Raw genomic sequence first — 23805 nt, 5'->3', positions numbered from 1 at the left:
TGTACACAGATATATGTGTACACAAGATAGATACATAGATACATGCAAGGCAGGATAAAGACTATAATACAAGGAGAAACAAAAGGGGAAAAACGCATAACAACCAACTCTACTGATGTTGGCAAATCTAAGATTTTTGTCAGGTTTACAATGATGTGGTTCTTAAATTCAGGGCCCTAAGTGGACTGAGGAAGTAATTCTGGATTTAAAAAACCCAGATGTCTTGTGCAGTGAGAAGCCTGGCCTGACTACAAACCCAAACAATGCAAAAAAAGGTGGCAAACAAATCTCTGTATTTTAAGACATGCCAGTTTGTGTGCAAAAGCTAGTATAACCAGGGACAGAAAAAAGGGCAAAGGGAGGTAAGCATATGGTGTTAATTTGTTATTCCCACTACTTGGGAGTTAGCTATATGGAAATTCTCACGTACTCATGCTTTCTTCCAGATCTGTGCACAGGAGGAAAAAAAGAACAAGGCTTTTCTTGGCTGTCTGAATATCAGATTCTTTGTGAGCATCATAACCTAGACATAAATAATCAGAGTCCTATCTTACTGTCTCCACAGAACTCAGCTTCCACTTAAGCTGAAGGAGGCTTGTCTTAGGCTCTTCATATTTCTTCAGCTGGACTCAGTCTGACTCCACCTTCCCTGTTTCCTTAGGCTAGAAGGGAAACTTTCATCTCTTTTAAGAACAAATAAATCCTTCTCCATCTTTTGATACTTGCTGCATCAAGCTCAAATAAAAATCTCTGCCTTGGCACAAAAAGAAAGTCTTCCAAGCAATATTCAATTCCCAGAATGGCCTGAAAAGGTTATATTCTCCAGGATCTAGGATTAGATTCTCTATGTTCTCTGATACAGTATGACTACTAAACACCAGTACCACTAGTGAGATAAGAATGCAGTTCATTCCAGCCTAAGCTCTCTCCTTCAACTCTTAATTTTCTTATTGTTTTTAACAGCAAGAATCCAGCTATCAGCTAGTGGACTTTCAAGTGAAGAATTTTATTTCAGTATGAACACAGCAGCCATTTTTACATCTGACTGGATTTTCAGATTGTTTTTTTTCTGACTGATGTAAGGATGGGAAGTGCAATTAAGTCTATTCCACTATACTTGCTCCATTTTTGGTTCCCAAAGAGCTCTGATACTATAAAAATACATGCCATAAGCATATAAGCAGAAAGGTATAAACAAAGGGGAAACTCAGATTTATTTATAACATTTAACTTACACACAAGCAAGAGACTGTAGTTGCAACTGATCCTGTTGGCTTAGTGCCTAGTTTTTGGCAGTGAAAAATCATATACAGTACACCTTCACCGCTCTTTAAAATTTTTCATTTTGAAGACAACAACACTTTACTTAGTACTTACATACAGCCACCTTAAGAATGCAGCAGATATAAAATATAATCATTTTTCTAGAAAAAGCTTAAAAAATAGATTTGACAAATCTACAGAAAACTAGAAGTACTGAAGGAAATAATTGCATAACTGCCATTCTTCAAATTAGAATTTTCACAGAAACTGATGTTTGAGATGCTGGATAGTACCAAGAAGTTTTAAATACTGCAAACTAAACACCACTTATCAGTGACTGCCATTACATGGAAGGCTTGCAGGTGCTGGGTTGAAGAATGTATTTGGATTCTTGCACATGAGAGACAGACGTTTCTCATTGCCCTCACCAGAAACACCTCTCCTTCCAGCAGAGGACAACAAGCAAGAAGAAGAAGAATGCAATCAACAACTGATATCAGAAGATGATTTGGAAGGCCTCCAATGAAGAAGGTATTAGCTGCCAGTAGGTGCAAAAAGTCCCCAGAGCAACTAATTTCTATTTTCAACTATTTAGGACACCAAATCCAAAGGGTGAGAAGATATTTGGACAAATAATTCAGAGTTCAGTTCTTGAGCTGAATCCCACATTGTGTTCATTCATAGTGCAACTTAGGCAAAACTGACATGTAAAAAGTTATCAGCAACAGTGCATCACCCCCCCTCCCCATATGATCTGAGAAATGTTCTTTAGGCCTTGGCCTTGACCAACAGCACCCGGGCTGAGCCTCTCTTGAGCTTATCAGAAACACCACTGACTCCCAGGAACTTGTGATGTCTAACAAGCTCCTGTTTTTTTAATGAACGGTCTTGGAAAGTTTTTTTTCCTGGATAACAACCCAAGTGGGAAAATAATTTTTTGTTCTCACACTTCCAAAGGATGCTTCCGACCTGAAGTGTGACCAGGATGGAACACTGTTATGACCAAAGCCCCTCTCCTGCAGCCCCACAAGCACTGCTCCCAGGTGAGACCCTGGAGCAGCAGCTGTGACCAGTAAACCCCTCTGAGTGAGGCCTCTCAGAGCCAGGGAACTCCCAAGCTTGCTGCACTCTGAGGATCCCTGAACAATGATACCCCTGACTCCTTGAGGCTCCACATTTCACAAAGGCATCTAAGTGGGTTTTTCACTGCCTTTGAGGGAATTTTTCACAGGTACCTAGTACAGACTCTTTATGTCTGTGTGCATGCAAGCTTGCCCATGCTGTAGCAAATGCACGAGGAACACTCATTAGCGACAGAGACTACATTATGTCTGAAGCACAAACTAGTGACTGAGATAAGACAATAATCCCACAAGACCCCTCCCTTTCAAAACAGAACAGGCATTAGGACCACGAAATGTTTTAGATGAAAACAGTTTTGAAGGATTACATTCAATATTTTTAACTTGAAATGTGATCCACTCTCTGCCTTGTACTGTACCTCAAGCCTATTTCTGTCCAGGAATTCTTCATGTTGGCTAAGGAAGTGTGAGAGATTCAAACACAGAAGATTGATCTTAAAAATCTGCTAATGAGAGCAATAAAAACTCTAAAATGGTTTTTATTCTTAGCTTTCTGGGGCAGACTCAGATGTTAGATGATAGGGTCACCACATAAATACTTGAACAGAAGATCCTGGTTGTATTTCTTTGTGGACTGAATACTGCATTTATGGAAAAACGTGCACAATTCAAAATGCAAAAAGAACCGGCAAAAAACCTGTTGACTCCCACAGCACCTACACACTTAAAAATGGATACAATCTGCTCCACCTAGACAGCGATAAAAATAAGCTGGAAGTATTTCTGAGCTAGTCCTCTTTCATGAAAAAAATCCTCTGTATCATGTGTCTTGGAAATGAATGGGTTATCTCTTCATGTACCAATGACAACAATGTAATATTGACTGGTCCCAAGGGCTTTTATTTTTTCTTTATCAGCTGCTTAACAGTGAATAAAGTTTACCAATGCATAACAGTAAGTACAAAAGTCAGCAAGTATGAAAACGTAATCCTTTAGATTTAACTTTACAGTGATGAAGAAACACAGACAACAGTGGAAACTTATTTCTGAAAGACATTGCTCTAACAGAACTGTACCAAAAATCCAGTTGTGATAAATCCAACAACATCCAATTCTGTAGAAAAAGTCTGTGACTGCAGTGCCTGAACGTCAATTTTATATCAGCTCATAATTTAAATTCACCCTTCATCATCACTGCTGCTCCATGCGTCTTCATATGCTGGATTTAAGTGTTGTTGAGGCAGAGACTAGGGAAAATAAAAATTCTCAGTGTTTGATTAAAAATACTAAAATCAAGTAAGTGCAAAGCTAAAGGCATTTTTTAAATCACTTTATGTAAACAAACTATTCTGTCTCTCATGAGTAGTAGATTATTTTTAACTACTTTAGACATTCTGCTGATTAGAGACATCATAAATTATGAAAATAAATAGTACTGTATTTAATTCTAATTTCAGCATAAAATATCTGGAAGACTGACTGGAAGTATTACAAACTTTTGGTATAAAATATAACAGATGTTATAACTGTTTACTGTGTGCCATTGTTTTAATTTAGATCATAATTTCCTTGGCCCAGCATAACTGAGCAGTACTGTTTCAGGAAGCAGTCCTGGCCTCTATCCACATCCAAGAATTATTTGTCACCTCAGCCCCAAGAGGGTCCAGCTAAAGGGTTGTGGAGCTATGAGGTGCACTGAATCACAGTGACTTAGGGTAAATTTTTTTTCTTGTTTACTTCTATTCTGGGTTCAGATTCTAGTCATACAAACATTCAAATGGCTATTCTAGCACATGAGAGGGAGCAGGAATTAGTGGCATATGGACAGCAGAACTGCTTCTTACAGAGACAGGCTCATGTAAAGCATTTGCAAATAACAGCTGTAGCTTAACAGATTTCAAAACAATGGTACATACTACATACTTGTCACTGTGTCCAATTTAAAGGAGCAGTTCTAATCAGAGCTAAGTAAATAATCTCCTTTTTGTGGGTTTGTTTTTGTTTTTCAGACTAAGAAAAACACAATTTACTACCATCAAAATTCTCACAGCAAAAATGCTAATTTCAGGTCAAGCGAACACATTCTGGATTTAGGGTATCAAACCTTTGAAACTACATTTTTCTTCTCTGCATAAGAGTACGATAGTTTTGAAGCGAGTTGTCTTACAAAGGAAATGTTACAACAATTTGTATGCTTTTTATAATTTCCCCATTTAAAATGGAATAACGTAGAAATTTTAAAAAGTGAAATTTTCATATGCTATGGGCCAAAACAATAATAGACACTCATTTTTCAACATCAGTACAATTTGCCATACTCTGATTCTGTAAATGGTTTCAGCTTCTCGAAATCTAGAATTTTTCCTACTGAGGCTGGTCACTGAGGTATTTCTTGCCCAGCTCTAATATGAAGAGAGAGAAAGTACTCTATTGGAAAACAGTATTACATATAATCTTCCCTGCAATGGCCCTGAATGTCCTGTCTCAGGCACGAAATAAACTTATTTAGAATTCCCTTTATTATATTTCTGCATTAAAAATATTCAGGTATGAAGACTGGTATCACTAATCTTACTGCTTAATACACAGTATATTCTTAAACAATTTACGATACAATCTCTAGCACCTTTACAATTCCAAAATAACACAAACTACAGAAAACAGTTTGGAAAATAAGGAAGCTAAAGCAGAATTTGAAAGACCCATAGCCAAATGACTTTAACTACTTTTAACTAAGTAGGAAGCTAGAAGCCTGCAAAAGATTTGCCTAGACTATGAGAGAAAATGTCCTCTCAAAACTCTACAACAATCAAAAGATTGCATAGAAATAACAGGTTATTCTTCCCTTAATTAGGAATCGTTACCAATGTTGATGGTGAATCACATTTTTAGTACTGAATTTCCACACAACTTTCCCAAGTATAACAGTATAACATATTAAAGATATAGTTCAAACTCAAAAATTCATTACCTTTTCAGAAATATCATCAGGAATTGGCTCTCGTGGAGCTGGTATCCATGCAAGAATATTGCAGTCTTTGCTACCACTATAAAGTTCCTTTAAAAAAAAAACAAGCAAAAGTAACTGTCACACAAATTTACTGAATAGTGGCATAGATACCATATTCAGGGGAAAAAAGGTACAGAATATTGTTTAAAAAAACCCACATATAGCGAATTTCTAATTTATACTATAATCTTGATAAACAGTATTTTAAATAATATGCCAAAACAAAATAAATGTGTTTTTACTTTTTCCCAGCTTGCTTACCAAAACAGTACAACCCACACTTAAATGAACTTTATTACGTAAATACATTTTTCTTCTTCCCTCTCTCTTGTCTCCTGAAAAGACACCTATGTCAACAGTTAGGAACCTTAAGAGATTATTTATGGAGAAGTAAGTAAAAAACAAACAAACAAATAAAACCCACCAAAAAAGGTAAATATTTTACTATAATTAAAAACCAAGAATAAACTCAAAACAATCAAAAATCTAGCATACATATGCTGGAAAAATGCATATGTATGGATCAAAGAACTATTAAGTAAATGTAGTTTCAGTAAGCCTAGGGGAGGAAATAAGTAATAGAGTATAATGTCAGGCTTCTATCCTGCTGGGAAGGTATAGATAAAAAAAAAATTATTACTTTTAATATAAATAAGTCTGTTTACTATAGTTATGACTAAGGACTGAGATTCCATTGCACAAAGCATCCTGCAACACATGGAAACAAGCAGTCATTACACCAAACAGCTGCAAGTCAAATATATCTTCATTTTCTTAGTTCTGTTTTAAAGGAAATATAGACTTCTCTTGTCACTTTAAGATGAGGAATTTTGCTGATGAGAAATACTGACACCATCTTTGCAGTAAATTTTGCACCTATAGCACAAGCATTTTCCAAAGTGCTATTTAAATGAACAGGTATGAAGATATTCTCATATGCCTTCAACCTTGAATTCTGTCTGACAACACTTGAGTATTCTCATGTATTTAAACCACCTGAGTGAAAAATATAATGTTTTTTGTGGTATTCAGGGTGACAGTATGAAAGCCTTGCTTTAAGTATGCTGGCATTTAAACTTGAACTAGCAACCCTCTGCATTTGTGCGCATTAGTACGTTGATTTAATGTAAATTCAATACATTATCACAGCTCTGTCTTTGCAAAAAACTCTCCTATATAATTTAAATATAATTCTAGAACTGCATGGATTATGCTTACACATGGTGCAGAAATTTAATGTCCATTTTCCTATAAACACTCATTTATGTGGGTAATATTATTCAACTGAGCTGCCATACTTTTCAAAAACTGGTCTTATGCATGAAGTTGTTCATGAATAAAACATATTCAAGATTAGAGTTTGCAATTTTAAGAGAAATAACCACTCTACTTATCTTGCTTAAAAGAAGATATGTTATACCAAAGTATAGGTCAAATTCTACTTTATTCTGTCAGTAGTACTCTACTTGGGCAGAATATCACTAAGAACTTTAAAAGATCTTTCCATTCCAAAATATGTCCTTGTGAGCAATGTCATAGTGACATCAGCACACTTCCATTTAATCCTTCTTACCACTTGTCTCACTTTCTGATCCTGGTATGGCAAGACCTTCAGTTAATATCCACTGCATTAAGCAATACTTACAATTAATTATTACAACCTAAACTGGTGACTCACACCTTAAGTCAGTGAAAAGTAGAGCTAGTGACCTCTATGTATAATTATAGTGCAATACAAGACAAGCACATATGCTGCACTACTCTATGCATGTTTATGGTACAATAAATGGAAAGACTGCATATAAAACCTGATTTAACTTCCAGTTAACTTTACTCAATAGCCTACTATGGGATTTGCCAAATACCTTTGCAGATGTCACTAGCATTTCTTGAACAGTATGAGCAGCTATAATTTAAAGCAAAATTGCTTCCTGCTGTATACCTACTATTTTATGACGTTATTCATGCATGATGCTTTACTCGATTTCCTTTTCTGAAAGGCCTTGTTTATTTAAATCATCCTAAGCAGATAACATGCCACACAGGTATCTAGTGTATTAAATCCAATAGTAAACATCATCTAAGATATTGCCCAATGAAGATTTTCTCTTCCACACCACCCTTGAAATTACTGACCTCTACTAGATTAATACCTCTTATTAAAGGGCCAAATTCTGCAGTTCTTACTCAACCAGACTAACATCTTATTAACTTTACAGAGATATTTACGTAAGAACAGTTTAGGCAAACAATAATACAGTGGATTTTATAGCTCTATTCCTAGGATCAGAAAAGGCATACACACACATAATTAAGCTCACACCATTCTGTGGAGACAGCTCCATACCAGATCTCAAACATAAAAGGTATTCCACACAAACATGCTAATTAATTTGGGTAAGGACAGATAAAGACTAGTACTATTGGATTGCAAATCGCTAGCTGCTTGGTTATCAGTGATCACACTTGATTATACGGTTCCAAGCAAACAGAAGACACTTCTCACCTCAAATACATAATTGGTGCAAAGTTTAAGTTTCTTCTCAGAACCTATTCCAGTTATGAGGTGAAACAAAGGTAGTAATTAAAGTACAGTTAATGAACAGAAAGAACACCAGGGACTGACAGCAACCAGTATTAGTAAGAAATTTTAAACACAGTAAAAAATAGTAAGAAAAATCTAAGGACCAGATTTGAGGATGGGTAGGACACAGACCACTCACCAGGGTTAAAAACAGCAGAAAAAGTTCAGAAGGTGTTAAAATGAAGAATACTCTTAACAAGGACAGAGAATACTAGACAGAAATGATCAAAACTCTGCAGAAAAGATGTAGATCCTGTTTCCAGTGAACATAGTGTACTGATGTCCAAGTAAGTGCTAATAAGTAACAAACACGTTACAAAGCCATCCACTACACATTTCATAAGTGGATATATAGCTTACATCACAGACGCTTAGAAGAATCATCAATGAAAACTTCCGGCTTGCTTCAGTTAATTATGTTTTGATATGTATTTACAAATTTCAAAACTGAAAGTGAACTAATATGCCATTCAGGAAAAAAGAAAAGCAGAATGATATAGACACAAATGAACTTTTTTTAATCCTAAACATGACAACGGAAAAGGTTATTAAATGATTCAGTTACTGTAGAGTTAAAATACAGGTATACAAACATCATTCAACACAGTTTGCAACAGAGCAGGTTTTGTCAAACAAAATTGATGTTACTTACAACTAGTAACAAAATACAAATGTACAGCTGTGAATAACTTTGCAGCATGCAGATTAAAAAATGCTTGAGAGTAAAAAAGAAACAGATGACTGAATTTTACAAACAACATTATACTCTCAGGAAAGAAATATTACTGGCAAAATCATTATTTCTATTGGAATTACATGGAGACTGATGACTACACTTAATTGTCTCAAGATAGGATATTTGGAAGTACATGTGTGAACACAGTCAAAACAACAGCACCACTACCTTTAGTATTGACACCCTGACTATAGCAATGTTGTTTCATCAGACTAACTATTTAATACAACTGAAAGCAGAGCATTTACAGAAAAAGAAAAACCAGTCACACTTCTACAGTGAAGAACTGGACTCTGGAAAAGAGTGATTCTAGAAGAGAATTGGGAATCATATCAGATAAACAAATGAAGTTGTTGACATCATAAACCTCTAGATATAATGACTGATATAGTTCTGGTGTGCATATGCACACACGAGTGATCCTTTACCATGGATCTTAAATGCCAAGGTAGGGACACCACAAGTAAAACACGTAAAACATGTTTTACAGTGAGACCTAATCAGCCTCACCTCTTCAGTTTATCAAAAAGAATGTCAAAGATTATTTTATATAAACACAGTAGAAGCTTTGTTGGGCAACTATTCTTGAAACCACAAAAAGCTTTTCAAGAACATTCTGGAAAAAAAGATGTGCTTTAGCTACAATGTGAATATTCCACCTTTCAGGTGATGCAGTATCTCACTGACTATTCGTTTCAGAACTGCCTTCCATGTCTAGCAAGGCTCATTAGCTTGGGGTCTACCACACGTCTGTAATGCGTCCATAACTTTCAGTGAAGTCCATCTCAGTGATAGAGCAACATTCAGTCAAAGTTACTGGACTCAGAGCTGAAGCAAACAGAGTCACTTCTATGACGCATTGAATGAGAGGTCATGAAAAGGTAGCTACGTGCCCCTTTTGCCTCAAATATGTCTGTCTGATACTCAGAAAAAACAGGCAAGGAAGGAGGAGCTGGAACATGAAATACAGTCCTTAACACAAGGGCAACTATGTAATGGCCTGAAAATCCACACTATCATCCATTCTGTTCTTGCCACAATATATGTTATATGAACAATCTGTTCTAAAGTATCTCATAACAAATTAACCTTTGTTATCCTTAGCACATTTATGACAAGAAAAAAATATACCAGAGTGGGAGAGGAAAAGGAAAAAAGGTAGAGAAGAAAACAAAAGCTGTCAGCACTGTGAGTCCCTGTGGTGCTATGGTATTTCTCAGTTGAAATGTTCTCAGACTAATTTAAGAATCTCAACATGATGTAAACACTTTATGCAGAGTGCAACTATAGACATTTGAGCAAGACCCCCTTAGCAAAGTACTTGAGAGGCTTCTCAGTACTAACAGCAATATTAATGCACTTCACAGCCTTTCTTACTGTGATAAGTCTTAGGTATCACTGAGAAAGACAAACGCCTCCTTTTCAGTTTTACAGAAAACAGGTAAAAGCCTTCATGCATATAATTTACTAATAAGCATACAAGCCAAAAAATTAGTAAAGATATACTGAGAAGTTACAAAAGTGAGACAAAATAAGCAGTGGAAGGAACCTAATCCAGAAAAGGTCATCCAAAAAGCTAGACTAAACTTTTCTTGCATTACATGTAAGACACAGAACTCCCTCTTACAATCTTTGATTAAAGCATACCTCTGAAAAGCTAATGCTCTTACAGTGCAAATGGTATGCCAATCTGCATAAATATTCCTGTTTGTCTGGAACACTGCTTTTATTTTACTTACCTGAAAATGAGGTTGAAATACACAGCAGTTGACAGTACTATAATGCCCTCTAAGCATAGTTATCAGTTCTCCTGTGAAAATTGTATAAACAGCAATGGTACTTCCATATGGAACAAAGGCAAAATCTGGATTACAGCCGCAAGAGATGGCAAATTTGAGTCCTTTCCTACTTTCGTTACAGACTTTCCCATAGTTGACCTGCAAAATGAAATATTATATAGATAGCCATTAAGTAAAACCACAGGAAATTATATGAAAAGGTCAATTTTACTTCATGTTTAATACTCAATAAAATTATTTTGAGTTTATATATCTCTTGATATTTCAAACTACAGATGTCTATCAAGAGAATAATTTTTATGTTCATTAAAGTTCACTCTTCTTGATACCAATTTTAAGGAAGCGAAAGAAATGCCTCAAAATTAGCAGTTCCACACTAAGAAATAGGATTTGCAAAGGTTGTTGCATGCCAGATCTGCATCAAGCACCTAAACCCTCACTGAAATTACACATGGCTCAGGAATTACCACCTGTTGTGGTTTAGGAATGGTATTTTCCAATTAAGTAGCTGTGCTAAAACCACTCACTCCCCTGCCTCAGATTGAAAGCACAAAAGGCAGAAATCATGGTATGAGATAAGAACAACTTACTGGAAACAGCAATAAAAAACCAAACAGCAACAGCAAGAATATTAATAACAAAAGGTATAAGACAAGGAAAATTATTTACAAGTTAAATAAAACAGTACTGGACCATTTTCTCCCAGGGCAGCTGTGATATGAAAAATTTCTAAGACCTTACTGGTGAGACGTGAGGGAAGCCTTGCAAATAAAAGTAGTATAAGAGCACCTTATTAGTATCTGTACTAATGTTTCAAGCTACAGTTTGACAGAGTTTCAGGCTCTTGATAAGTCCTATACAGACAAAAATCTCACAAAAGATTGAAAGTTTTCAGACATCTTTGGAAATATTCCAGTTGGTTATATCAGTCTAACCAGGTCTATTAGACATCAAAAGTATATTTCTGAGGAGATGGAGAAATATATTCATGGAAACAGTATAGCCTTCCTCTAAGCATACTTAATTAAAACAACACATTACAATTTTGACATTTTTTTCATGAAAGGGGAGAAGTCCACTATGAACACCTAAGATTCTCACATTATCTTACAGTCTAAAATAAGCATTTTTCCTGACGGCAGTATTATGAATTTTAATTCATTAATACTATATAGCATTACATAAATAACTATTAAATATTCATTATTATTATATATTTAAACAGTATTGTCCTATAACCTAGGCTCTTAACTTTTGCTAAAAAACAGAATTCACTTTTATGTACAATCTTAGTGTTAATCTTAAATCTCACTAGCTAAAACTGAAGGCCTAGAGTTAAGAAAAAAAAATCCCAACTGTGAAATCTTTTGACTGCAAGCTAAGAAATTTATGAAGTTCATCAGTTAAACATTCTAACAAAACATCTTGGTCAGGTTCTTGGTCCACACTACATCATTTGCCTGAGTCCTAAGTTTGAGAAAAATACAGCATCATCACGAGCCAGGCAAGAAAGAAGGCTACTTGTTGCTCTTTTTTAAAGCATGCTATTTCACAGCAAGGTGCAGCTATGTAAGAAAACCATAATAAAAAGGAGTACTGAGGAAATGTCTGTCAGTCATCATACAGTCATCATATAAATGTATCAAAGCCTTGTGACTGCACGCAGATCTCCATATCTTCCTGTTTGTTTCCCATGCTATGTGCACTGCTATGCAGGCACTTCAACGAGGTATTTGAGATTGACGTTTTTACACATGGAGAAGATATTTTAATGAGATGTGGTGCTTATGTAGTTCGTGGATAATACTGCTCATTTTGTAAAGACAGTGACTGTAAATAATGACAGTGTTAAGTCTTGCTAATGCTAGCATTTTAGAAGCATTTTACTTTGCTGATAAAGAGCAATTAAGCTCCTTTACATAGCATGAGGCTGTAACACCAACTCCCAAACAACAACTCTGTTCATAACAAAGGCATATACAAAGAAAGGGAGGAGTGAAAGTTGAGAAAAGTACACTAAATTAATAGATTCACTGTCAATATTCGTGCTTAGTAGAGGAAAAACAGAAAGGAAAGGATGCTGCCAAAACATGAACTGAAAAATAATTTTAAAAAAAGGCTTTGTCTTTGAGCAGACAAACAGAAAACCTGTGTTTTTTTGTTTGGTTCTTTCGATACTCAGCGAATCAGGACTTCCTATTCCTTTTTGTGATAAAGGATGTGTACAAAACGTGTACTACTTCAAAATTCAATTCCCTTACTAATTGGAACAACCCACTACGTTCCAAATTTGTCCCATTGTTAAAAACCACATATGCATGGCTCAATTTCTATACCTTTTGAAAGATATAGAAAAAAATTATGTAGGTCAAAAGGACAGGCTAGTCAGGGAAATAAAAGCACTATGGTGTGAACTTGCATTATTGAACATGCATTTATTTGTTTGCTGATGCCTTAAAATGTTTTTAAGCAATACCTCTGGGCAGCGTGTGAAAATACAGTACTCTGGAAAACCTAATTCTGGACTTGAAAATGAAGAGCAGGATTAAGCTATTCCATACCTAGAAAGTTGCAAAATAGCCTATGAAACAAGTGAATGAACTAGCACACAAAGAAAAACACAAAAACCAGCGATCTAACTGGTGACAGGAGAGTGAACAAACTGTATTATCTACTTTGGTGATGGCGATTTCAAGTCAGGAAGATATGAGGCACTGAGAACAAGCTGGCAAATACAGATAGCATGGAGAAAAGGTATTTAAATATATATAAGGAATTCTTTTTGGTGTGTTCTGAAACTAAGCAGCACAATTTTGAGATTTATGAGGTAGAACAAAATTTCTTCCTTTCCTGATAGCAATTTCAGACCATTACCACAGCTGACTAAAATTCCATGGACACTGACTTACCAAGTATGTTCTTTTTTCAAAATAAACACAGAAAAGAATTTTCTTTACTGAACAGAAAATTAAAACAAGAACCTTCAGCACAAAAAAACCCATACACCATAAAAGGCCTGGAGTAGCAGTAGAAATTTAATACATTTCCCACCCCTCATCCCTGCTGCTGTTTGATTGCAATACAAATCTGGAGGGGTGGATGAATAGATAATTTTTAACAATACCATGCAATTCCACAGGAGAGATTCTGCAAAAACAGAAAGAGAGTTGCAAGAAAGCCAGGCAGTCAGTGAAACTCTCAGGCAAAGGCAACTGTTCTATGGACAGTACATTGGCAACTAATAGTCTAAAAATCCCTGAAACTTTCTACCAACAGTCACTGCATAATAAAGTTTTTGTTAATAAATGAAGTGTTTATATCTATAATCCCAAATTCATTAACTTAGAGTTACTATATTCAATCTTTAAGTAGATCTAGGCTTCTTCATACTCTTTTTCTTTATACTAAGTAGAAGCAAAGAAATCTGGAATAAAAAAATTTCCACCAAATCTTCTAGTGATGTGATTGAGCAGCTACATCGTTTACGAAAATAAATTCAAAGTTCTACTGGCAACTGCAGAAATTATCAATGTCTTAAAATTAAGTGCAAGTAAAAACGTAATTGAAGTTCCTTGAAAACTTACTAAGGTGTTTTCTCCTGTGGAGCTGTTCCAGAGTCGCATCCGATCATCTGTACCAATGGTTAACAGATGAAGTCCATCACTTGTATAGCACAGACCATTAACTCTCCCATTGTGAGCAGTGTTTGCTGCCGGGAAAAAGAGCTGGCTGAGGTTTCTAGAGAAAAATTACTACTTCGTATACATTTTTACATCAATGTAGAGCACCGGGGGTGCTGTTTAAATTGTAACATTCAACAAATTAGTAATTTAACTTTTTGTTTATAAAAGCATCTGGTGGGCTAACAGCCACCAGCAGTGCTCCTCAAGGTGAAATTCTAGGGCCAGTTCTGTTCAATCTGTCATCCAGTGATCGAAGCCCTCAGCCGGTCACTGTAAAAGAGGCATTTGGACAATGCCCTCAACAACATGCTGAAGCTTTTGGTCAGCCCTGAAGTGGTCAGGATAAGGTCTCCCTGCATTATACTGCAGTACCTAATTTAGACATATCTCTTAGGTAAAAGTGTCATCTAAAAGTGAGCTTTTTAAAGATTTTATTTTAAAAGAATTATTATCTGCTATTGGTTTAGTTCATATATATTTCAATAAATTAGATATCCTAGTCTATATGACTGATATTAGATTACCAAAACATCATCTTGAACATGTCAGACAAAAATAAAGTTGAAAAGAAAGATGTGATTGAACAAGTCAACATGTTATTCAAAGGAATGTATAAAATGGCACTAGTTATCTTTGGAGTTACATAGGATTTTGGTTTTTTATTAAACAAAATTTCTCCTTTTTTGACTAAGTATTGCCTTTCTTTAGAACATTTTTCTCTCAGTAATTTCTTGAATTTCAATCAAATTTATGTTTGTATAAAGCCTAATCTACAGCATGAATGAATTCTTCCACTCACAAAAAACACAACACAATTTTCCTTTTCTGAGGAAAGCCATTTAGAATAGATACACTGCTGCTGTTACGGAAATCCCTCTAAACAAGATCCCAAACAACAAACACTGACTCTAACAGAAGTAACTGAATAAAGCTGAATGGCCTGTTATGTAGTAAAAACTGGATTATCACGACTCTCCTTGCTGGTCTTAGTACTCAAAACTGCTATGAAATATAACAACTATTCTAGTTACATATGGGTTATCATCACTGATATTGCGTATTACCTGCCTCAGAAGATGCTTTGGACTTTTCTCCATTGTGCTGATCAAGTGTACTCAGACATCCAGAAGCTCTCCTCACATCCCATAATTTTACTCTGCCATCAGCACTAAGAAAAACAGATTTGCTTAAATTAGGGAAACCAAGTGCACCATGGCTCAGGAACTGTCTTTGGTCAACACACTTGGCATTCACCTTGGTCCAGCAACTATTCTGAACCACTCACCATGTAGGCACACTCAAGTCAACAGATTTCCATTAAAAAGATTTCAAGACAGACTTCAGGCATTCCTTCACACTTATCAATAACTATAGCTGGTACACTGTCAGGACCTAGGACTGAATCTTCATCTATAATACATTTGACTCTTCGATCACAACGCAACACCCTTGCAATACATACAGAAACTAGGAATAAACTTGGTAATTCTTCGGTTGATTAAACTGTAGCTACAGACTCCAGCATTGTCTGTAATGCTGGTCTGAGAACTTGGGCTTTTGCTATCACAGATCTATCATACGACTGGTACAGAAGTTGTCTACAAGAAAGTAATTTTTCATCTGCTAAAACAAAACAAACACCAACCAACCAACCAACCAAACCACTAAATAACACACTACTAAAACATCTTCCAACTTTGTTAAGCCTTTCAAAAGCCTGGCTTCAGAAACCAAAGGTTTGCAAATCTGCTATAAAATTTCACTCTGAACTTATAAACCAGCCATTCTTCTCTGCAATACAAAAGAAGAAAACCATGGCATCTAAAAAACCGAGAAACGTTACACTATAATCAAAAGCTAACATATAAAATTATAGAAAAGCCAAAAGGATTTTTTTACATCAAAAACACCTGGACAGAAAATCAAAAAGGCCCAGGAATATCAATATACAACCCATATTCACAGAATTACTGCAGCTAGGAAAGTTACTACCCATCAGTTAAGCTACCCTAGTTATTCTCTTTGACATAAGTAAGCCTGATTACCAGAATGGTAATTTGAGCTAAAAATGTTTTACTTTATTATAAAATGGATTAGCAATGCACACAGTAATAAACTGTAAGAAGTGAGTATCTCCTTAATATTCTATCATTTTCCTATACCTGTTATTACAATTAGTGCTTCAAAACTCTGTCCAAACTTGCTATAAAATAAGCATGGCTTGTACAGCTCTTCAGGTTTTGTTTTTCTACGGAAGAGCTACAAAACTGTGAATAAGTAAAAGTCAAAAAGAATACCTCTAGAAGCGCATTTGAATTGTAAAAAGTGTGCATAAAGATATATAATTTTTTAACCAACAAATATTCCAGTACATTTGACAGCTCAGCAACATCCCTACCTTCCTGTTGCCAAAATGTATTCGTGACGTGGGGACCAAGACACTGCCAATACTTCTTGCCTGTGACCTAAAAATTACATGAAAAGGCTTATACACACAATTTTATGCAAATAACTAAAAGTAAAAGCAAGTATTTAGTTGCACAGAATACACCACACCAGAATAATAGCTTGAATTGTAACATCAATTTGAATTTTGTGAAACTACATTATTTTGGGAGAGAAGTTATTTCTCTCTCTTCTTTCTTGAATGGGATTGCAGTGAGCAGAAAGCGATATATGCAGTATTACATGTGTATAACTTCTGATAGCAAGGATGGTTTTACCTATGCAAAACACATTAAAACACAGTCACAGCCACTGAGCTTTTATTAATTTTTGTGCAGCATTGGTGTTTTCATACACAGAAGGAACTTTCCATTTATTTTTCTTCAAATCCTTTAGGAATGTTCAATATTATACATACTTACAATTAAAACTTTACTCATTTTATCCTCAAAAAGAGTTGTTCTGAATTTTTGGTATTTTTTCCCTTAACTATTAAGATACCAATGAAGCTGGTGAAAGGTCTGGAGCACAAGTTCTATGCAGAGCAGCTGAGGGAGCTGGGGGTGTGCAGCCTGGACAAAAGGAGGTTTGGGGGGACCTCACTGCTCTCTAACACTACCTGAAAGGAGGTTGTAACCAGGAGGGGGTCAGTCTCCCAAGTAACATGTAACAGGAGAGGAAGTGGCCTCAAGCTGCACCAATGGAAGTCTTGATTGGCTATTAGGAAAAATTCCTATATTTTCCAAATAAAGTTCCGGCAGGAACAGGCTGCCCAGGGCAGTGGATGAGTTATTTTCCATGGGGATATGTAAAAGATATGTAGATGTGGAACTTAGGGACATAATTTAGTGGTGGATTTAGCAGTGCTGGGTTAACAGCTGGACTCAATGATCTGAAAGGTCCTTTCTAATACATATATACATATGTGTGTGTGTAAATATATATATAAATATGTGTGTGTGTGTGTGTGTGTGTAAATATATATATATATTTACACACACACACACACACTTTAGAACTTGGAAAATAATGTTAAATACAGACAATGGGAGAGTAAGATGTCTGAAATGGAAAGACTACAATCATGCTTCATGAAATAACAGAAACACACTGTTGAAAAATAAACTACACTATACAAATACATTTTTGCTAATGCAGTTTGGAGCTATGTGAACCACATTGTTGCTGGTGCATCTTCCAGTAGGTAGTTCCCCATTACCTGAATTAATCAAAGGACTGTGATGACCAGGATAATAGGAAAAATCTCTGCGATACAGATACTACAGGACACACTTGAAAGGCTCAGGGCAGACAGATTTATTTGGATCCATTAATTAAACTACAGCCATATATTTACCTCCACTTCAGCTGCTAGATTTAGCCTATGTGAAAATACTTATTGTCAAGACACTACTGATTGCTTCAATTCAGCAAAAAATTATTAGATTATGCTAAATGGAAAACATATTCTCCCTCCACTTATTGCTCCAATATTGCACTTGAGGTAACAGGCTATTACAGGCTTTGTACAAAGACAGAGAGCTTGTGCCTGGAAAAGCATTAACTCTAAAATTAAGAAGCCCTGATGAAACCAAACAGGATCTTTAAAGAACTGTTTTTGTCACTGCCCTCTCTAGTGCTCTCAGTTCTAGAAACAGAACACGAGATGTCTGTTGTCGCCAATTCAGTTCCTTAAGAGCTCAATGGCTTAAGCTCTGCCTCACAAAAACATCACCTTGGCTCCTTTTAGATTTAGCTGGCCAGTGAAGAAATAAAGCTGCATATGCACATTCCTATGTCTGACCTAACATTTCTCTAGTTTCTAGATCAGATCTGTCTCCTAAGCAGCTGGTTTGAAGCACGAAGCATAATTGTTTTCTCTGGAGTATGTGTGTATACACTGACACTCCAAAAAGTATATATTAGAAAAGAGACAACAAAGACAAATTCTCATTGAGTGCCAAAAGTAATGGACTATGGAACAATAAAACCTTATAGTTAACTGTATTAGGAAAATGCAAATTATTAGATACTATTTTTTCATAGAAAGTAGTATCTTGCTTGTTCTACAGAAATCATAAACTTTTAAACAAATCCATTCAAAAACCTCCGAGGGATATTTTGTTCAAAATAGTGATTTTTTTTTTCTTTTTGTGTTGGTAGGGAGGTTTTTTTTCTGAAGGGTGGTGGGGAATTTTTATTGTTTTACTTTTTTTTTTTTAATGGCACTCCATAACCCCCCGAACCAATGACGACACTTAACCATGTAATAAACAGTAATCAGTATTGATTAGATCATGAAAATGCCCAAACATCTGTAGTAACTGTTCACGGATTAATGTTTGTATCCTCCAATTCACTAGCACTAGCATAACATCCAGAAGAACCTTTTGCCACTGCGTAACTTTCACAACGGGTGATAAATAAATTAGTCATGTTACTGACAAAGAATACATTGTATACAGTGTTTCTTTACAGGACTTGTTTTTACTCAAAGTAGTTATTGTTTAACATTTATGTTTCAGCGTAAAAAGTACCCTGCAGAATGTGAGAACTGGATCCAGACTTCAAGTCACAGAGCTGTACTTTGGGGCTTTTGGTACCAACTGTAACAAGAGAAACAAAGACAGCTAAAAAACTCACAGCATTTGAAAGGAGAACAACAAAAATTCTTAGCAATTCAAAACAAATAGAAGAAAAATGTAGCTGCATAACTGCTCATTCAGTCAGAGCAATGCATTCTATTAATAGATTTACATTTTTAGTCCAAGTAAATTTACCATGTAATAAACAAAATTTAGAAACTGGAGGTAAACAGGACAGTATTTAGGAAACTCAAAAATACCTCCTCAAATGTTTTTTTTGCTAAACATAGTTAAACTGTGTATATGTAAGCAATACACACATCTATTTACACCATTTACTATATTTGGATCTAATAACCTTTAAATGCTAACTTATGTAATGAAAGAATCTAACTATAGCTAAGAATTTTTATCAGTAGGGAGAACTGATTGATGCATTATTTCAGAAGAACAAATATGATACTCTCATTGACATCATCCAACTAATGGATAGTATTTTATTTTAGCAATGAACTTACATCTTATGAAGACTCAATTTATGTAAAAATAGGACAGAGCAGGGAATAAAACTCCAACGGAATATTACTTGGTTGTTACTGTAAACCCTATATATATATCTATATCTATATCTATCTGTTTCTTAAAAACAGATACATACCTGCTATTAAACAATGTTTTGTAGCAATTGGAGACATGTGATGGCTATAGACTGTTCCCTCAAAGTGAAATATATCTGCAGGCTAATAATAAAAAGGTTAAATTAATCACAGTGCAAGTATGTTAGCAGGATGTAAATGATCACCATTAGTTTTCAAGTAGCAGCTACAAGTAAGACTAATACAAATATTACTACTTACATCATAATAATAACTTGCCTGGTTAGAAGCCAGATCACACAACCATCACAAAGTAAGTCTGTTTTCAACAGTACAACAATACCAGAGCTCAAAGACAACCCCAAAGAAAGACCAAGAAAATTGGCTAATGAGAAGCATGAATGAAAACTATTACAGTTATCAAAAATTCCTAAAGTTAAGCAAGAAAACAAAATGGTTATAATATAGTGATAGAATCAACAAGAAGGAGGCACTTAAGGCTAAATTTGAAGACCCTTGTCATTCACAACTATCACATACTATTTTCAATTCCTAAAAATAAAACACAACCATATAAAATTATTAGCTGCCTTACTAATAATGTTAAAATTATTAGTGTTTAAAATTAATGGTATATACTTATTTTAATAAACGTTAATATTTACTTTAATAAGTACAATTGCTTCCAGGTAAACTGCTTTTGTTGTCTCATTGTAAAATACCCTACCTGAAAAATCTCTTAAAATGGAATTGTCTGTACTTTCAAAACCACAATTTGGTGGCAGAATAGGTCATTTAATAACCTCCATGTGCACACTGTGTCTTTCAAGACATGCTCACAGAACTTTCTGGAAACTTAATGGTTTACGAGAAGATTTAGCAACTGCTAATCTTAGCAGCTTCATATCTCACCAAAAAAAAAAAAAAGGTAAAGTTTGTTCAATATTATGTCCATAGGATAATAAACCTCTGTTAAAAAAATTCTTTCACTATGTGTGAAACAAGAGTCAAATAGTATCAATGTGAATTCATTAATACATTCATAGGGAACAAGACAAACTGCAGTCATGAATTCACAGTTCAGCACAAGATGTGAGGATTAATGAGTCAAAGCAACATAAATTACTACATAATCTCTTTACCTTATTAATGCCAGTTACATTGGTTAGCATTTTTTTAATGCTTTCTCTCATTCTCCACCAATTTTTAGAAATGGTGTCTAGACTGCTTACAACAGCAGAATTCTGGACCTGGATCCTGAATGCCAAGCCCACCAGTCCTTCAAAAGTGCTGGTTATTAAAAATAACTTGCCTTGCTCTACACTACCATTACACTCAACAATCCCCAATAATTGACTGCAGACTAGACCTTGGTGGACAAGTTTACCCAGCAAAAATTCAACTAGCTGTAGTCCTGTTCACAGCAAAAGGAGAAAGAAACTGTCTCAAGGGTCCCAAGCTCTCCTACAGTTCAGACATTCAGGTCTTCAAAAACAGGCAGGTACGCACCACCAAGGCGTACACAAATTCCAGGACCACACCACTCTGCTGCTGCACCCACAGTTCTAATGGGCAGCTGGTTTTCATCTTCTGGATGCATAGTACTGGTCATCTCTGGGAGATATTCAATCAATCACATGTACACAAAGAAGGCTGCAAGCTGTAGAAACTCTCTTACTTGTAAAGTATTTGTATCCCATATTTTCAAGGTTTTATCAAATGAGCTGGATGTAAACATGCCAGTGTCATGAGGATACCACTGGACTGTCTCCACACTGAATTTATGTACATCAGGATGGCTCCTAAAATCAAGGAAAATATTCCAACTGGTTAGAGTTTTGATAATCACCTTGTAGTTGTCTTGGTATTAGATGACAAGTTGAAAACATAGTTTGAACTTTTTTTTTAATTTGTGCTTAAGTTTTCAAGAAGAATTATTTTGTCGTTGGCTTGATTTTCACTCAATTAATACTAATTGCTTTGAAAAGTCCTCATTCCAAGAGGATCATTACCTTTTCAAAATATGATAACTGTAGCATAACTAAAGTTAAGACACTACGTCTGAGGCATAAAGAATGTATTTGAAACATTTAAGTTGTCTACAGATCTAATGCCAAATGTAATGGCCTAACACTACAAGCCACTCATGCTTCTTAGAAATGGATCCACTGAAAAATACAATCACATATGCAGTTCAAAAAATTCATTATTATTAGTGAATAATTACAGCTACACAGTTATTGGCAACCCATGTCTGCTGAAGTCACCAGACAGCAATAGGCTAAGTTACTGAGTCATTCTTATTTGCATACCAAATGAAAGAGGAAGAACAATAGGCAACTTTCAAATGAACTATGGGTATTTACAGAATGCAATATAATTAATAATACATTAACTGTGGTAGAAAGAATGGACAGCAGAGCCAATCTTGACAGCTCCAGGATATATACTGAACTGACCAGGCTCTGAATAATATATGTCATTCAAATATCTGGTAGATCACTCATATCTAAGCTGGATTCACATGGATTCAGCTTCAAGGCCCAAAACCAGTTCTTTGCTCACTCTAGCTCCTGCAGTGGGAGAGTATCCAAACGGGAAGGTGTAAAAAGTTGTGGATTGAGATAAACATATTTTAATAAGTAAAAGGGAACAAATCAAAACAAACCCTACTTCCCCAGGAAAAAAAAAGAGAGAGAAAAAAAAAAAGAAGAACAAAAAAACTAGCGAAGTGATGCAAAAGTGATCCCTCATCAAAAGCCTGAACTGCTGCACATGACATTTTATGGTATAGAGTATCAATACCTCTCTGGTCAGTTTGGGTCAGGTGTTCCAGCTGTGTTTCATTCCAGCCTATTTTCCACCCCTAGTCCTCTCACTGAAAGGGCAGAGTGAGAAATTATGAATGCCTTGACACTACCAAGCACTGTTCAGAACTCACTCAAACATCAGTGTGTTATTAAGACTGGTCACAAGTTCAAAACATAGTACTATACAAATAACTGTGAAGGAAATTAATTCCATCCCAAGCCAAACTCCTTAGGACAAAACAGTTCAACTGGCTCCAACTGCAGCTAGAGAAGGGCTCACAAGATTTCGTTGCTTCAGCCTTTATCTTTGCATTGTTCTCTCAAGTATCCTGGCTTCCACAAGCAGTAACTATTGCAGGGGTATCATTATGCAGAGATGCAGATTTTCAGTACTGCCATGGATAGAAGAGGATGTATTTCTGAATGTATGGTTGCCTAAATTTTTCTACATCAGCACTGCGCAACACCACCTTGTTTAGGCAGGAGTGGATCACCACAGATGAGAATGAAAATCAACCTTTCACCTCTGAAGGGAATTAAAGGAGACATCATCCCAATAAGATATTGAATTCAAAATAACTAAGTGCATGACAACAGTCTTACACTGTTCTAAGTTGTGGCAAAGTGTAGTGAATTATGCTGAAGGAAAAAAAACCATACATACTTGTTCTTCTAGACATGAGTGCTGGCATTTAAAATATCCCATCCAACACTCATGATTTGCCTGTGAACAGACCCAAACTCTCGACTGAGCTTGGGCCTTCAATTTAAAATTGTTGAAGTGCCATTTTTAACAACTCAGTCTCAGCCGTCTGTTGAACTGTCTTGTCACACCTATAACATTGGTTCCTACTTAGTCAAGAATACAGATCAACAGTAAGTGTTATTTAACCCAACATGGTTTCTCAAATGAGTTGAACTGTTGGTGCAGAATAATGTTTCCACAATCCAGCCAGCTTACTCACTGTTCCTCAAAACTTCTTATGCAGGATGGACAGCATGGCTGCATAAACAAGCTCTCACTTCCTCCAGGCAAACCAGGAGGGATGTGACTACCATCTTGGGAACAGGATGGGGAGTTCTAAATGGCATAGACTCTGAGTTATTAAGGAACAAACCAGTCACGATAAATAGTGGCTTAAATAAACTGGAACACCTCTATGATTCTCCCTTTTGGCTCTGGGAACTAATCAATGGTTTCAGATGGATATA

At 35.7% G+C, this 23805-nt stretch overlaps 1 protein-coding gene across 1 annotated transcript in view; it reads right to left on the bottom strand.

Moving 5' to 3' along the window:
* Positions 1–3224: 3224 nt before the first annotated feature.
* ERCC8 (ERCC excision repair 8, CSA ubiquitin ligase complex subunit) overlaps positions 3225–23805 on the bottom strand; it is a 29275-nt gene continuing 8694 nt past the window's right edge. Inside the window, exons 4-12 of the mRNA XM_085043729.1 lie at positions 21462–21585; positions 19846–19927; positions 19140–19208; positions 16556–16622; positions 15222–15325; positions 14059–14183; positions 10415–10612; positions 5317–5403; positions 3225–3592 (exon numbers count right to left, since the gene is read on the bottom strand). Of these exons, the coding sequence (XP_084899855.1) occupies positions 3524–3592; positions 5317–5403; positions 10415–10612; positions 14059–14183; positions 15222–15325; positions 16556–16622; positions 19140–19208; positions 19846–19927; positions 21462–21585 (925 nt within the window). The 3' untranslated portion in view covers positions 3225–3523. The remainder of the gene's footprint in view (positions 3593–5316; positions 5404–10414; positions 10613–14058; positions 14184–15221; positions 15326–16555; positions 16623–19139; positions 19209–19845; positions 19928–21461; positions 21586–23805) is intronic.

This window comes from Lichenostomus cassidix, chromosome Z (genome assembly GCF_008360975.1).
Source record: "Lichenostomus cassidix isolate B80296 chromosome Z, HeHo_3.0, whole genome shotgun sequence".
NCBI lineage: Eukaryota > Metazoa > Chordata > Aves > Passeriformes > Meliphagidae > Lichenostomus > Lichenostomus cassidix.
This window is presented reverse-complemented; position numbering and strand designations above follow the sequence as displayed.